The sequence below is a fragment of the Neolamprologus brichardi genome, chromosome 20 (genome assembly GCF_056152115.1).
Source record: "Neolamprologus brichardi isolate AB-2024 chromosome 20, ASM5615211v1, whole genome shotgun sequence".
Lineage (NCBI taxonomy): Eukaryota > Metazoa > Chordata > Actinopteri > Cichliformes > Cichlidae > Neolamprologus > Neolamprologus brichardi.
In genome coordinates this window covers 23,226,072-23,242,463 of record NC_142123.1, presented here as the reverse complement: position 1 = coordinate 23,242,463, position 16,392 = coordinate 23,226,072, and the positions used below count along the sequence as shown (strand labels likewise).

Genomic DNA, 16,392 nt, shown 5'->3' with positions numbered 1-16,392 from the left:
TATCTGTAAAACATCAGAAGAAGTAAATAGGGTAGCAGTTTTCTGACTCTATAAACGCTTTCCTAATGACTTTAAGAATCGTCAGCCAATGAGCATGCAGTTTTACAAACAGACCTGTTTTTCATATTTTATTTTTTTTTTGGGCTATGCTGGAAATGCTCAAAATGGGACTTCAAATACCAACAGGTGACATTAGTAGCTATGTCCATCTTTTATACTGTGTATGAGAAAAAAACTACATATGGCATGACAAAAAACTCAACGCTTAAGAAAGAAAAAGCTCGGTGACGTCCCCATTTTAGACAATTTGCTGGATGTTCCCTGTGCTCCTTAGCTTTGTGGACAAAGTGTCCAAATTTTGTTTTGCAAGACCATGGGCAGTTGAGCTCTGGTCCAGAGGAGTAAGCGGACATAGTTTATGTTTCTTTGCATGGTAAAATTTTAAACTACATTATTTCTGGATGCAGCAACACATTTCCACAACAGGAAAATGTCTATTTTTAATAAAGTCATACCTAAGGGCCCAAATAGCAGGGCCATTCAATATTAATTCGTTGTCCATTTCATCCAGAGATGTGGATTCTCTGCCTCTTTAAAGGGTTTCAAACATAAACACAATCAGCAATATTACAATAGCATCTAAATAATAGACTTTTGTTTCCAGACATTTAAAGCTCTTGATCGTGTTAAAAAGGCGCACTGGTTTTTTCTCCCACTTTGAATCCAAGTGGTCTTAAACACCTGACCTAACACAGTGAGCTGGATACAGGGGGATCTCACTCTTACTCATGCTGCATTCCTGAACATATTGCTCGGATTTGGGTGAGCCCTTAGAGTCTCTTGCAAAGTCTGAGGTTATAAAGAACAAGAGAAGAAGTGCACTCCATCTGCAAGCACTGAAACACACATACCGCAAGCCAACACCTGAGTGGAAGCAATTGAACCTGTTAAACCAGCAAGTAACCATCAGCAAACTTAAATACACAAACCATTTAAGTACTCGCAACAGAAAATTCAGCCCAGCCAGCTGTAACGAGGCCTGTGTTGACATCTATCCATGGTGACTAAGAAGAGTGTGTGTAAGCAGTAGCTCCTCATCTGTGTTTAACTGTTGACTCAGCCTCCACCTTGTCAGCTTTTCACACGCGCACACACACACACACACCGCACTCCCACTTGGCAGAAAACTAGTGGCAGCATTTCAAACAGCTCTCCACAGGTACTATGCTACAAATTGCCTTCGATTCAGCTGCTGCATCAGCTGGTTTTGACAGCTGTGAGGCAGATAATTGGTTCAACTGTGAAGAAATAAAGAATGAACAGGCAACTATACTTTGGCCTTGTGGCCGCTACAAGTGTGCTGTTTCAGTGCTGATCACAGTTTGCAATAATAAAGAAAGCAAAAACATCAGGGAATAAACAGAGAAGAGAACATTTTATCATCCATAAATCTTCTTTAACACAAAACTGACAAAAATGAAAAAGATGAGAATCATTTAGTACCTTTTGAGTAAACATAATATTGTAACTGTATAGCAAAAAGCTGTTTTTGTCTCCATGAACAGTTTTTTGTTTGCTTTTTCCTGAAAATAACCAACTATGAGAACACAGAAAAAAATCTTGTCATTGTAATGTGCTACTTGTGAATTATGAGCTCAGTGCTCCATTACATCATATGCAATATGGTGCTATAACATGCAAAAATATCTGTCTATTTGTGAGTTTCTTCCTTTGTCTGCCAAATCCTACTACAGCATCAGGGGCTGAGCAACCAAACCTGGCTAATAAGTACATCTTGGGCCATTGAAGATTCTCATAGGTATCAGATATAATGATGTCATCATGCAATCACACAGCAACAGGTTAAAATAACCCGTTTTTAGGTTTTATGTGCCTAACACCTCATGCAAGCACACTGTTCTTTTTTATTTCACGACAACAACATCTCATTTATTGCCACAAAACTTGAATTGCACATGATATATTATAATGTCATCACGTTGCCTAGCAACTGCCAAGCAATTGGCTAAAATGACCCATATATTTTTGCATTTCGGCACCTACAACACCATAAAAACAGCACTGTATCATTTTCATTTCATGGCCAACAGCAAGAATAGGCTAAAAAATACTGTATCTGCAAAAGCTGTTCGGCGCTTTGAGAAGACAGCGTGTGTTCTTTCTTTCCTACTCAGAGCAGGGTGAGACAATTGATATACCTCACTACTCATACTCTACCATCAGCAGCGAGTTAGATTAAATTATTAAAAAGACCCCCCCCCCAAAAAAAGAGAAAAACACACGAGAAGTTAGGTTTATATGACTCTTAACACTTTAACCATACGAGCATGTTTACTTAAGCTTTGATGTCCATCAACACACCTTAGTCAGATCCATTGGTTTATCCCTGAAGTTCCCGGTCATAAATCATTTAAGCGCAATGCAAACAAGCCACACAACTTGACTTTCAGGCATCCTTGTTTTCACAAATTTCATTCACTGAATCGACGCTCAGTCACAATCCAATCATGTCAAATGGCACCATACTAGCCTTATCTAGTCCACTCACATCATTACTCTCAAATCGCACAGGAATTCTTATCAAGACTTTACTTTTTGGTAAAGATTTAAACATATACGGTTTTTTGGTGAAGGCTTTACTTGTAACCCCATGAGGTAACAGTGTTCATTATGGCCATAATTATCCTATCTTATGAGACAACTAGCAACAACAAAGGACACAAAACAACTGTAACAGTGTCGTGATAGGCCTGATTGGGGGAACCAGAGGTCAGCAGTGCATGGCTTTCTTCCAGCAAGACTGCAGTCACACTGAGGAGGGACAGTCTATTACACCTAAAGGCAGCCTGCAGTAGATTTTGAGTGCAAGTTTCAAATTCTCTTTGGCCATTGCCTGAAATTTATAGGTGGGTCTGGATGCAAATCATCCCTGTGTAGACATTAATCTAGTAGGGGCATTTCATTAGAGGGGGCTTTGCTGGAGAGAGGGAGCCCATGTGCTCGTAAATTTGGTTTGGCACACTGATTGTTCAGCAGATCACCGGGTAAATGAGTGGACACCACCAGCCACAAGAAGCAGCTTTCTCCATTATGCTATTATTTCCAGACATGTGGTCCCAAAACACATGCTAAAGCCGTTCCAGTGGCATGGGGTGAAGTATTTATGAACCTGCCAATTTCCAGTCTACAAGCTCAACAGAGGGGGCTTAGGAAGGGCAACTAAGTTGTTCTTAGGCAGCAAATTACAGCAAAGAAGCCAAGACATAACATCTGTAACCCACACAGAAAGCAATACAAAACCACAGATGACAGTGAACAACAGTACTGACCAAAATCAGCTACCTGAAAGGACATTTATCAAGCACTTGAGTATCTATTGATTCAATTGACGACACTAATTCCTATGAGTACTAACAGGCTTGGTTCCAAGCACTGGATCTGCAATATAATAAGATAAATTAAATAATAAAAACCAAAGCTTTAGAAATTGCAATGCAAGTTCCTTATTTAGGAATGAGTCTCATGGAGCAACTCACAATAGCTTACCACAAAGAGTAGCAGTATCACAACACAAAGCACAAAACAATTTGTCTATCTAAACAGAAAAGAGAACGGAAAAAGAGAAGAAGGAAGAATTGTTCACTTATTATTGTATTATGGTGTTTTGTGGATTACTATTATTTAATTTCAATAAATGCGTCACTTGAGTTATTTACCTCTCTCATTCATTGTTTCTTATGCTCACGTTACCGTGATGGATAAGTGCAACCAAGAGGAGTCATAAAATAGTGACTCTGGTTAGTCAAACTGTCTGGGACTCCATTTTTTTACAAGATAGGAATGGTTCAGATTTTGTTGTTGAACATTTAAAAAAGAAAATGAAATATCCAACTGCTTTAACTGTCAAACATTTGCTCCAAAACACAGTTTACCAGCTGCTGAATATATGAAATGACTGTAAATGAATCTATAAAACATATACTGAAAATGCACTGCCTGCCTAAAAATGTTCTTCTTGTTCTCACAGCCCTACAGAAACTATGCAGTCTGTGTCTTGGCAAGTAACCAAGCCTAGCACTGCACATCATCAGCAGCTCAAGAGCTTCGCTGCTCATTCACAAGCATTTGGAAGTCTTGTTCGAGCACTGGTGTTTGAAATAATTTCTTGTGTTATTGATTAATAATTGATCACTCAAGAGCACATATGCTTCTTTATGCTCTTCATTTTCAAAGACTGCCCGGAATTAAAAAAGAAAAAGAAATTCCTTAACAAAGTCTTCTCCCACAGTCACTGAACCCAAATCTCTAACATGACTCGGAATTTTCCACTGTTGTTTCAGTGCATAATTACATCAAATTTTCAAACATAGAATAACCAAAACATCTACATTCAAATATCTCTTTAATACACTTTGGAAAACTAAAAACTAAAAGGCTGAGTGAAAAAAAGAAGAAGAGGAAGAGTTTCAGAAATGACATATCAGCTGTTTGTCATCTACAGTTGAAGACGTTATCACTCCAGCAATCACATCAGCATCACAAATTTTGTTTACACTCGGTTGGCTATCTGGGCCTGGGACAAAGTCTGAATGCTAAATGTGGCCTGGCAGACGCATCCACCAGCTCCGAGATAAGAAATGAAAGTAATAGCAAACAGTATTCTAACCCAAACCCCAGAGGACCTATTCGGATCACAGTGGATCCACTCTGATTAAAACAGCAGCTTCTACTGCATCACACGTGGAAAAACGTTTTTTCGCAAACACTGAAAAGGTTTCATTAAAAGTTTAATTTGTGGCTGTAATTGTTTTAATCGCTTCCGAGACTGACCTGGGACGCGTGGCCGAAAAGCTGCCACAGTCTCAACATAACTGCACATGTAACCACTTATCATTAATGCGTGCAGTGAAAACTTGCAACGCTGTCTTGAAATACCTGTACCTTAATTCCACTGTGAGTACAAGGAATACAAGAAACTATAGAGGGCTGTTAAAAACAAACTCCATTAGGAAAGAAACTATATGGTCAGCATAAATACTGTTGAACTAAAGGGCTGACAAGGCAGGCCACCGTAGAGCCACAAGTAACATAATATGTATGTGACTGTTAACTCTCGCCTGAATGCCACACACAGACACTGACTAGGAATAATTCCTATTCTGTTAGTCCTTCTAAGCCACTATGTAGTCGCCCAGGTGGACAAGTTTATAAAATAACAGGGTCTGCGCAAACTGGGAAGATTTTTTTTTATATACCTTTGCAGTGGCTGTCCATCCTGAGAACCTGACTGACAATGTTACAAGAACCTTTTCTGTAGAGTTCACTGATAAATAGGTTGACTCTTCACCACAGGTTCCACTATCAGTTTCACATCATATTTCCTGCTCTCTCTGTGTTGTGTCCAAAAGAGGACAAAGAGAAAAAAATGTAAAAACAACACAGAGGGAAAACCCGTCTGTTTATAGCCAACCAGAGACACCAGTAAGCAAGGTAATGCATCATTCAGTAGACTTTTTTCCCTTTTCTTTGACTTGTAGTCCCACAGCTGTTTTACAATGGTTGTGTTTTTGTTTCTCTCTTTCTGGCCCTCTTGAAGTGACTTACAGCTCATCTTCAGCCAGCAACAATTGAACCTGTCAGCATAGCTTAATGCTTCCCATATACAGTATGAACAAACATCACAGACTCTATTCACTATCTAACAAAAAAAACCCATGCTGGCTGCAGCAGACAGTCGCTGTCAGAAGACAATCAGGAACTAAAAACTATATTTTGACCTGTAATGAGAGCAAAATGAAGTAACCAGCGCACATTTCGGTGCTTTATTTCGGTGTTTTGTTTTGTTTTTTTCCTGAGATGTCACACACTTTGGATTATAGCCAATCATTTTACCTTTCCAAGGATAGTAGGCGGGCCCAGGTACGTACGTTCTTTTAGAGCAGAGCTACAGATTAAAAATGCCCAAGGCAAAGCGGTCAAAAGTCTGACTGTACTTCACAGCAAAAGATGCAAACTCAGGCCTGCAACAAGTGCTTCGAGCACATCTACTGTGGGTGTGGTAAATCTCCATTAGCGAGTTAGCGCGGATCGCCCCGTGCGTGGGGCTGGATGGTGCTTATCATTTTGCAGAAAAAAAGAGACTGCTAAAAATAAAAACATAGGTTTTTGGACAAAGTTTGTGTTCTCCATTCTTTAAGCACCGGTTCGAGCACTGTTTAAGCACCGCCACCATTTAAAAAGTACCGATTTGGCACCGGTATCGGATAAAACCTAAACGATACCCATTGGTACATGTAGCAGAAAGAGTTAGAGGTAATGGCTTTAATCTCAAGAAAAGAAATGAGCAAAACAATGGCATAATGCATCACGTGACCATGCCCCCAACCCCCACCATGCTTTTCCCCCCTCCTAATAAAAAGTTTAACACACAGCATGAGCTCAGCAGTTACTTTTCTAGTCTCATGGGAACATATATCTATAGCCAACATCTTTCCACAGCATGGTGAATCACACCACATGTAAATTGGGGAAAAGACATCATTACAAATCCCACTCAACTAATTACATCTAGTTTTCTGAAATTTTGCGTTTAAAATATGCAATTGAGCCCTTATCTGGTTAAATATGTGTTAACTACACTTGTTTAAGAACAAATAACAACAAATCTAATATATTAAAGTCAACGTTTTACACAAAGGGCATTCTGGAAATCTCTGGTTCACTCCATGAATAAAACAAAAACACAGAAAATTACTATTAAATATTTTTAAGAAACTGACTTTATGCAGCTCTAATCATATAAATTCCATTCCCCAAGTACTTAAATCAACACCATTTTTTTTGTGATGGAAGTTGCATGACATTTTATGCTTAAATAGGCAAATGAAGTGCCAGTTTTTCGAGTATCCATTCATTTGAATAACTGTCTAATACATAACGCCTATAGTGACATTTTCTTCCAGTTAGTCTGAAACGTACAGAGCCAAACTGTCAACATTTACCAGTACATGACAAAAATATGTTGTTGCCTGTAATGCTTCGCAATCAATTTTAAAAAGTAAAAACAACAATGCACATGGGACTGGGTGGAGTTTTACAAAGGTAGTGATCATGATCTTAAAAAAAAAAGTTTATCTCTACCATTGAATTTCAGGCTTTGCCTTCCTGAGAAAGACAAAACTCAACGAAACCACTCGTTGTCTTCGTGACAAAAAAAGGTGATCAGACAGTCATATTAAATTACTATAGAGAAATGTTTAAAAACTTTGCTTTTGGTTAAATAAAAGCATTTTTTTTTAAAAACGTATTAATTAATGAGATGTAGATGTAGTCAGATATTTGACATTTTCAAACAAAAACCAGGCAGACTGTTATTCTAAGTTAAAATAAGCATCTCTTGGAGTTTATATCCAGTATATAGTCATGAGTTGGTGCTCTAGTTAGTTCATGCTTAATATTCTCCTTTATTTCCAAGAAATAAAGGAGAATATTAGAAGGTCAATCTATTCCTCAAGAGGAGACTTTTCACACAGACAACTGACCTAGTTTTGGGGAATTACTTGTTTTTCTGGTAAGGTATTCGCTTTCCTTTTTACTGTACTTTTAATGCTAGTCACTTCCTCATTACGTAACCGGAATGACAACTACCACAGTAAGAGGAAAGAGGACATGCCTGACACAGCAAAGAAAGCTTTGTCTACATTCCCGGCATAATGTAAAAAAGAAAAAAAAAAGGACAAAAGACTGTGTTGACATGGGGGTGGGGCGGGGGCATGCTTTGCCTCATCCGAAGGATGATTTTTCAGGACAAAAAGCTAAAAGGTCTGACGTGCGTGTGTTTAAACAACATTATCATCTGCTGTTTGCAGATAATTTTGATATTCGGGCATGTGATGTTTGATTTGCACTGAAGTGTTTTAAAAGCTCATTGTGATCACAGGGGGCATCAGCATGCATGTTTCTGAGATAGGAGGCAGCTCCTCCTGAAGAAAGAAATGAGTGGACATGTTGTGTGCCTAGAATGGGGGTAATCACACAAGTCTTACAGCTGCCTTTCATGGGCCAGTATTTGTTGTGACTCAATGACAAGCGCTGGGTGGTAAAAATAGAAAAGGAAACTGTAGATACAAGTAGCAAAATGAGAGCTCTCTGCTGAGCAGCCCAGAAGGATTTTTGATGGAAAATGAGCTTCTTAGATGTGTCGAAAGATGGGAATATTAGTACAATAATTGGTGACATATACCCAAAAAAAAAAAAAAAAAAAAAAAACCCAACCCATTACAAATTAGATTTTAGTTTTGTATGGCTAGGATTAATGTGCTAAACTAAAAGCCATCTAAATACTTTGTGTTAACAAGCATGTCAACATCCTAATTATGTATAAACAAAGTACAGGTAAGGCTGACCGCCATCTTAATATTTTGCAGGTATATTTTTGAAAAAGTAGATACCTTTTGGTAGATCTTTGATCAATTTAAAAAAAACAAAAACAACAACAACAACAGCAAAAAACAATATGCGTGTATACACACCATAACTGTGGCTCATTTAACCTACAGACAAGGACTGCTGTCCCTTGGCATGGGTGTTACCAAAGCACCAAGTGGTATCAGCACATCTCCTAGCCTTACGAAAGCTGCTCACTCCTTCTTATGGAGGTATGCACAGATATGGCGAAACAGGAGAACACTCCCAAAGTGGGAATTCCTCAGAGAAACAAGTTACTCAGTAGAAATATATGGGCCTCTTTTTCTTGCCGACTGTTACCACTGTCCCTGACCTTGTAACACAGGGGGGAAGCATGACTAGACAGTTTAATTTCCAAGCATATGCTATTTAAATCCCATCTTCTCTTTGCTAAAATGACCTTTGCAGATCTTAGAATCAGTCTTGCTTAAGGCATCTGCATTCCTTAAATTACTCACTGCACTTAAGTGGCATTTTTAATCCTGCATCCTCCATAAACCTCACTTTACAATATTAACAGCTGCCATATTTTATCAAGTTCACTGGGTTAATCAGGGGCTCCTCTGTAACCTTTGTGCCAGTCTACCACAGCTGGACTCAAATAGTGTTCAGACACTGTGACAGTACAGAATGAGATGGTGACAGGCTTTTTCCCAGCGAAATCAGCTAGAATACCCAAGTGAGATTTATAGATGGGGCTCACTAAAGGTCAGTGTTACAATGTCCCAATCTCATGAGTCTGGCTTTATCAGCTGGCAAAGACATACAGTCCATGAGTCATCAGTATTGATTTGCTGCCAGTGATCTTCATGACACTAACATGCCCCTGGAGATGAAGGTCAAGCACGATCACGTGATCCTGCAGAGCGTCAAAACTGAGTTAAACGTCTGCAAGCATTTTGGAGATACAGCCAACGGGGAGTGAAATTCAACACACAAATAGTACAGGAAGGGTAAGACAGACTGCTAATACAAATGCCCCACAACTATCCTACCTCATCTGCTCTGCCTGGGGCTTAACCCTTTGGGTCTGTCCTAAACTATTATTGCATAACAAATTCATCCAAAGTAGCATATGTGTGATGTTTCCCAAAGACTGCAACTACTGATTTCTCATATCAAGGATATTTGGAGGATACGTGTTTGTCTACGAACATGAAACCATCCTTCAAGTGATCTTTTAAATGAGTTCAAACGATATTCTGCAAGTTTAAAACTCAAATTTTTAATCCAAAATAACCAGAAAAGGGGGTTTTCTCAAGTGCACAGAACAGATCACGTTTGTGTACAGCATATTATCTGCACTAGAAATGCAGACCTCTTAGTGTGTAACTGACCAACAGACACATAACGATGATGGCTAGTATGGTCACCAACCCATCAGCAGCAGCGACGTTAATAAAAGGAGACCGTTGATTCCCAAAGTAGCAGCTCTGTGTAACTGTGTGCCATGAATGTGGCTCCGCGCACTTTGGCTCTCGTTTAGCATTAATTACTTCACTCACATTTAGAACTTTTTTAAAGACCAAATGAGCAAACGCAGCTCTACGGCATTAATTTAACTTTGACAGAAACAACATAAGATGCCGTTGTGACTTACTTTTCCTGCGTGGCGTGCTCCTTTATGGCTCCCAGCGTGGAGAGGCTGTTGCTGCCCTGCAGCAGCCTGCAGGTTGCCAGGTGCCGCTGGTACTGCTCCTTCAGACAGGCGTTCTCCGAGCATAAGTCGGACACTTGCTGCTCCAGCTCCTCTATCCTCCCCCTCTGCCTCTCCAACAACTCCTGCTGCGTCTCGATTATTTTATTAAGCTCCTTCAAATATTCCGCAGCCCTAGTAGGGTTCTCCGTTGGGCTTTCCATGTCGCTCCAACTGCCGTTTTTCTCCTGCGTTCCCTGTCGTAGCGCAGAAGCCGGGGAGATGGTCCTCTATAGTCCAGGCTGGGGTTTAGGCGCAACAATTCAGTGCGTTGCGCCTTTTACGCCTTGTCATTGTTGTTTTTTTTAAAAAAAACAAAAAACAAAAAACGATGAGGGTGATAATAATCCGAATCAGAAATACTCCCGGATACACGCGTTTCCAAGTCCCACTGCCACGAAACTAGAAACTACTCACATATCAAGGCTGGGAATGTCAAGCAGGCTTCAACATATCATTCACCCGAATGTGCCAGACTTCACCGTGAGGATCCCGGCTGGCTCTCTAAAGTCTGCTCATTCCCCTGTTGGCAACGCGGTATGACATTTTCTATTAGGTCCCTCTCGCTCCATGCCGTTCCCGTGACTTTTCGTAAACAGACGCTTGGCTGACGGAGTGGGCGGGGTTTTCAAGTTTTATGAATCTACTGCTCGCAGGCAGCTGTAATTACTTTTGGGCTAATGCAGGGGGGTAAATGACTGTTGAGTTTGTCAGGAGCTTAATTTTTTCCCACCCTTTTCCATTTCAGCGGATCTATTTCCTGCGCACGTCCTCTTCTCTTCTCCAGGCAGACAGACAACACACGCATCGTCTGTTCTCTCCGACAAGGATTCATATTGCAAAGAGCCGCACGCATTTTGATCAATTTTTGATTAGGCAGAACTTTGTTGCGACTGTGTTTTGCGCTGTAACACAGTCTGGTACACACAGAGTGCTGCTGCGTCTTCCCTGCAGAGTTGTTTACTATGCTGTTTGTGTATTGCCATTTTCTCCAGCAGGCTATATTCCCCTCTAATGAAACGATCGCGTTAGCAGCAGCATACATTAGTTTTTGAAACAGAAATGACTGATGTGTTCTGTGCATTTGGGACAGGGGGCTGTATATTAAACACGAGGTGTCCCAGAGAAGGCCAACAGCAAGAGCAAACTGCAGCACCCGACTCTGATGACAGAGGTCGATGCTTAAGTTTCACCTTGTTTGTTCGTCACATCCTGCTTTTAAAACACAGACTTTTAGATGTCGATGTCTAAGAACTGATTCCTGTCCTATATATACTGCTCTAATGGCAGATGCTCATATTAAGCATGATCAAAGTTTCAAATAATGAGGGCAGATATCTGGAAGCTATCCCCAGGAACCAAAAGCTTGGGCTCTAGCCTACCTCGGAGTGCTTTTTCCCTACTGTTGGCTCCTTGTGGTGTTAATAAGTATGGATATTGTTAATATGGTGTCTCAGGGATCAGAAGAAAGTTGGGTTAAGGCACGAGGAAAGGGTAGATCAACTTGATGCACACAGATAATAAACTGATGCCCTGCAAGAAGATGAATAAAAATGACTTTCAACTGCAAATCAACAGTATGCAAAGCTACTGTAGAAGAGTCCAAGAATAAAATGGGAGTTGGAATTGAGCACAATGGGTACTCTGCAGGATGTGGTTTTACAAACACGTGTGTAGGAACTGAGAGGAAGATGGCAGTTTGCTCTTGTAACCATTCCCCCATTGCTGGATTTTTTTTTTTTTTTTAAAGAAAAAGAATCAAAGCAACATGCACACTCACATTTTAGTTGTCAAAAACTCTGCTGCTCCAACTCTCTCATAACTCCCTTCTCTCATTTTCTTTTGATCAATTTTTCAAAGCTCCAGTTGAGATGCTGCGTTCGTGGATACAGTTACAGTGCAGCGGAGAGTGCTTCATCCAAGAAACTGAGGGCTTTACCTTTATGCTGCACCACCTGACGGCTGCACTTGGATCATCTGAGATAACTTGTTTTAATGTGGAGACAGAGCATCAGCAAATTCATTCAAACCGGGAGCAGTGGGAAGCAGTTTAAGGACATGCAGTACAGATGGAGTACATTAGGTTTTTCCCTGTGGCTTCCTTATCCACATGGCAGGAGGCCAAGGAGAGCATCACGAGCCTTGAAATGCCACCCAGAAGGATATACCGTATACAGCTATTAACAGCTGAATGTCGCAGGCTAATGTCACATGTCAGTGCTGCGCAATGCCTTGCTTTATTTCTTACTTCTGAAGCATTTCTCTGTGATGGCACATAATGCCTTCAGGTAAAAATGTATCTCACCAAAACTGCAATTTTACTATCCATTTATAGGACCCCTCAAGCCATTGTCTTTTAGACAAATTAAATTGCCTTTTAGCAAGTCACTGAAGCCCATCCAGCAATGATGAAGCTGTTCTTCAAGTGACCCTGTGTTTTAAAGGCAGAAAGTGGGGATAAAAAGAATCCCAGAAAAATCCCAAACATAAAAATTTGATTCCTTTAAACTTTGTCCACAATTACACTATCAAACCACACAGCTCAATTAGCCATACCTTCAACTCCAAGTTGAGTGTACTGGAACTCCTGTTTTGTGGATAAGCAAATGCCAGTACCCACAGAGTATTAACCACTTCCAAACGCACTGTCTGTCAGTATTATGCTCTTGGTTTGGCTCCTTTCTTCCTCTGGCTGACCAGTCATACGGCGTTGCCAATGTGGGTGGCAGCCAGTGAGATTTATTTTCTGAAATCGCTCATACAGTATATTTGCCCCTAAACAAACCCAACCCGAAGCCTCTAGGTTCAGCCCTACAACACATTTACCAGCTGCGATGAAAGAAAGACCCCAATAATCTCACCAGCAGAGTGGAAAACATTTCCTTTTTCCCTCCAAGAGAATACAAAATAGTCTCTACTGAGCCAACAACCACCTCATATAGATGTGCATTTGTGTGATGGATCTGAAATGGCACACGAGAGGAAGCGTAGTAGGTGTTAGAGCGATTTACTCGCTGATCTCATATTGCACGAAATATATAATTAAAATCATAAATGCATAAACCAAATGGGGAGTTTTCTGAATGGTGCTTCTGCAATAGTTCAAAACAGTAATAATACAGAGCGAGTTGATTAGCCTGAGTGATTTTATATGAATCCTGAAAATTGAACTTCAGCACTTCTCTCGTCATACTGCCGCAGTGTTGCTTAGGAAATGCATCGGCAATGTATTTACATCCATTATACAGATATGCAAAAAAAAAAAAAAGACTATTAACTACCGATACCGTCATGAGGTCCATCAGCCTCTGACGTCCCTTTAAAAGGAGATCTTCACACACAGTCCTGAAAAGCATGTGGGAGCTGCCTTATCATTCTTGTCAGGTCTCATTCAGTACCACATCATTGATCCTCTCCACCTCCAGCATAGTGACACATCTGGAACAGTGGCGGTTTTGCTTCACCCGAGACACAACAGCCTGATAGGCAGTTTTTCCACAACCTCTCTCCCTTAATGGAGAAAATAAATTGAGTGTCAATTATCCACGGAAGACTGCCTTAATAAGCCATAAATATACTGTACAGCCACATGCAACTACCTGTTGATGGGAGTAATTTAAGAGACGTTCACTGCCGCTTTTGAATCTCAATGAATTTTAACTGAAGCAGACAGCAAAATAACAACTGCTACCAGCGCCTCCTGAAAGCAGCTATTGAAGTGGGAAGGCAGTCAAAGGTTGGTGGGTTCGCTTACACAACACAACACACCGGTTAAACGTTTCCTTTTTCTAAGGCAGCCAACATCTTAAGCATACCCACGAGCCCCCGTTGTGGCCACAGCAGCTGGTGTTCTTGAGCTTTCTCATAAACAGCTCTCAGGCATGAGTTGAGGCTTTGTCTGTCTAACACCCCCTTTGAGAAATAAGGAGCGTGTGGGAAATAATGCAAAGACTATAGCTGGAGCTGAATAAGTCCCACTCAGGATTCTTCTTCTTGTGCAGCAGTTTACATTGGTGAGGGTTTATGTCTCACAATATGGTTTCCACTGAGCCCTGGGACTAGCCTAACAACAACACTGGAACTGAAATGATTTAATTAACAGAGCATCAGAAAAATAATCTTTTCTTCTTCTTTCTGTTGTTTCCTTTAGGGGTCACTAGGGATGGGTATCGAAAACCGGTTCTTGTTGAGAACCGGTTCCCACTGTTTCAATTCCTTGGAATCGTTTGCCATTTTTGCAAACGATTCCCTTATCGATTCCAGTCGCCCCGAATGACGTCACCACGTTGCGGAGCGTCATTTACCTGGCAGGAAACATGGCGGCTCAAACGCTAAAAAGTTTGGTTATACTTTACGGGAACGGATGACAACAGGGCAACTTGCAATACTTGCAAAGTAGATATTTCATTTAAGGGAGGAAACACTACGAATATGCAAAAGCATTTGCTCACAAAACACACGATAACCTTAAATAAATGTCGTGTTTTTAATTCCGCTCCGGACTCGTGAATCTCAACCCAGCAGCAGCGGTAACGTTTGCACGTCCTCTCCCGTTAATGCTGCAGGTAAATAATCAACTAACAGTGCATATTATGTTAGCGCGATCTGCCTTATTACAAAACCTGCCATTACTGTGCATTTAGGTGATGAGAGAGACAGACAGAGTCTGGCTCAGACGCTGGCAGTTTTCGCTGCAGTCTACCGGTAGCGTCTCCTTTCAGGCCAGGATAGACGAACGTCACCGAGCAGTGACTAAGTTTGTGGTAAAAGGCTTGCACCCATTTGCCACAGCAGATGCCCCCGATTTTCGGTAAGTGAATGTGTTTAATTGTAGGCAGGGACATTATTGGATATTCTTGTGTAATTGCTACAGAAGAATATTTATTTTATTATTTTACATTCACAATTTTTTTTCCTGGGGACCCTGTGACACCCCATTGAAGAGCCGTAGGTTGGATCTGTTAAGATCTCACTGTTGGGTTTGTAAGGCCATGTTACTCCTAAATTTCTATCTTGTTCAAAGAGAAGATATAAAACAAAGATCTAAGCTAATTGACCTTAGTGTTCTCCTTTTTTTTTAAAAAAAAATAATCGATAAGAGAATCGATAAAGAATCGAATCGTTAAACAGAATCGAAAATGGAATCGGAATCGTGAAAATCTTATCAATACCCATCCCTAGGGGTCACCACAGAAGATCATCTGCTTCCATCTCACCCTAGCATCCTCCTCTGTCTCTCCATCCCTTTGCCTGTCATCCTTCATCCCCCTGTCCAATAATCCACAATGTCAGAAATGTGCATTCAGTACTTAAATGTAAGAATTGTGTGCCTTTCCTTATTATACATCATCATGATCAAGGCATTTAATCAAAACTGCTGTCAGGCTTGTTAGCTGCAGTCCTAAATAAGATGAAGTCGTAAATTACTAAAAAGTGCATATGTCGACAAAGTGAAAACCCCTAAGAGCTACTTTTTGGATGTTACTACTGATGTTCTGCTGCTTTACAAACAATCCTGTGGTGCACGGTCTGCTCTGCTCACCTATTTGGGTTTGCATTTGCTGACATGCAGGCGGCTGCTGAGGGCATACAAATGAGCCAGGTGACAGAGTCCCACCACGGCAGCCCAGAGCAGTGTTACAGACAGATGGGAGATATTTGATCAGTGGCCACAGACCTTTACATGTCTTGAGGGAGCCCAGGAGAAAGACGCCCCACCTCACCCCCCTTCTGTTTGTGTGAAATAAGGTGAATGCGTGTATAGAGCGTGCTGGCCTTTGGATACGTGGGAAGTCAACCGTTGCTAATGCAAAAATCGTCCTCCTTTCTTTCCTTCTACCGCTATTGATGTTTCGCAAAACTAATCGTGTTAAAGTAGTTTACAATTTACTGAGAAGTTAAAAAATATGCAACTTCAACAACACTGAAAAGGATAAGAACATCATGTCATCAAAAAGCAACAAAGAGGAAAACAAAATGTATTAATGAGCACATTAATGAAACGCCGATGCAGAAATCCACAGCGAGTTGCAAAATTGCCAAATGTGAGTGACAGAATCGATGTTTCTAGTTTTCTGCATTTTGAATTATTCAAAGAAGACAATGCTTTCTGTAAGTCTATTCATCTGCCACAATTATACTAAACTGACAGCATGTGGAAAGAAGAGAAATTCACAAAAGGTTTTTGATGAATAATTCTGACAACAGTG

At 40.6% G+C, this 16,392-nt stretch overlaps 1 protein-coding gene across 3 annotated transcripts in view; it reads right to left on the bottom strand.

Moving 5' to 3' along the window:
- LOC102777856 (IQ motif and SEC7 domain-containing protein 1-like) overlaps positions 1-10,735 on the bottom strand; it is a 92,401-nt gene extending 81,666 nt beyond the window's left edge. The window contains exons 1-2 of one of the 3 annotated variants that reach the window (XM_006796455.3): positions 10,601-10,734; positions 10,088-10,469 (exon numbers count right to left, since the gene is read on the bottom strand). In XM_006796455.3, the coding sequence (XP_006796518.1) occupies positions 10,088-10,347 (260 nt within the window). In that variant the 5' untranslated portion in view covers positions 10,348-10,469; positions 10,601-10,734. Of the gene's footprint in view, positions 1-10,087 lie in introns of all 3 variants that reach the window. The other 2 variants (XM_035910127.2, XM_087834232.1) reach the window with 2 other exon arrangements.
- Between the last annotated feature and the right edge of the window lie 5,657 nt (positions 10,736-16,392).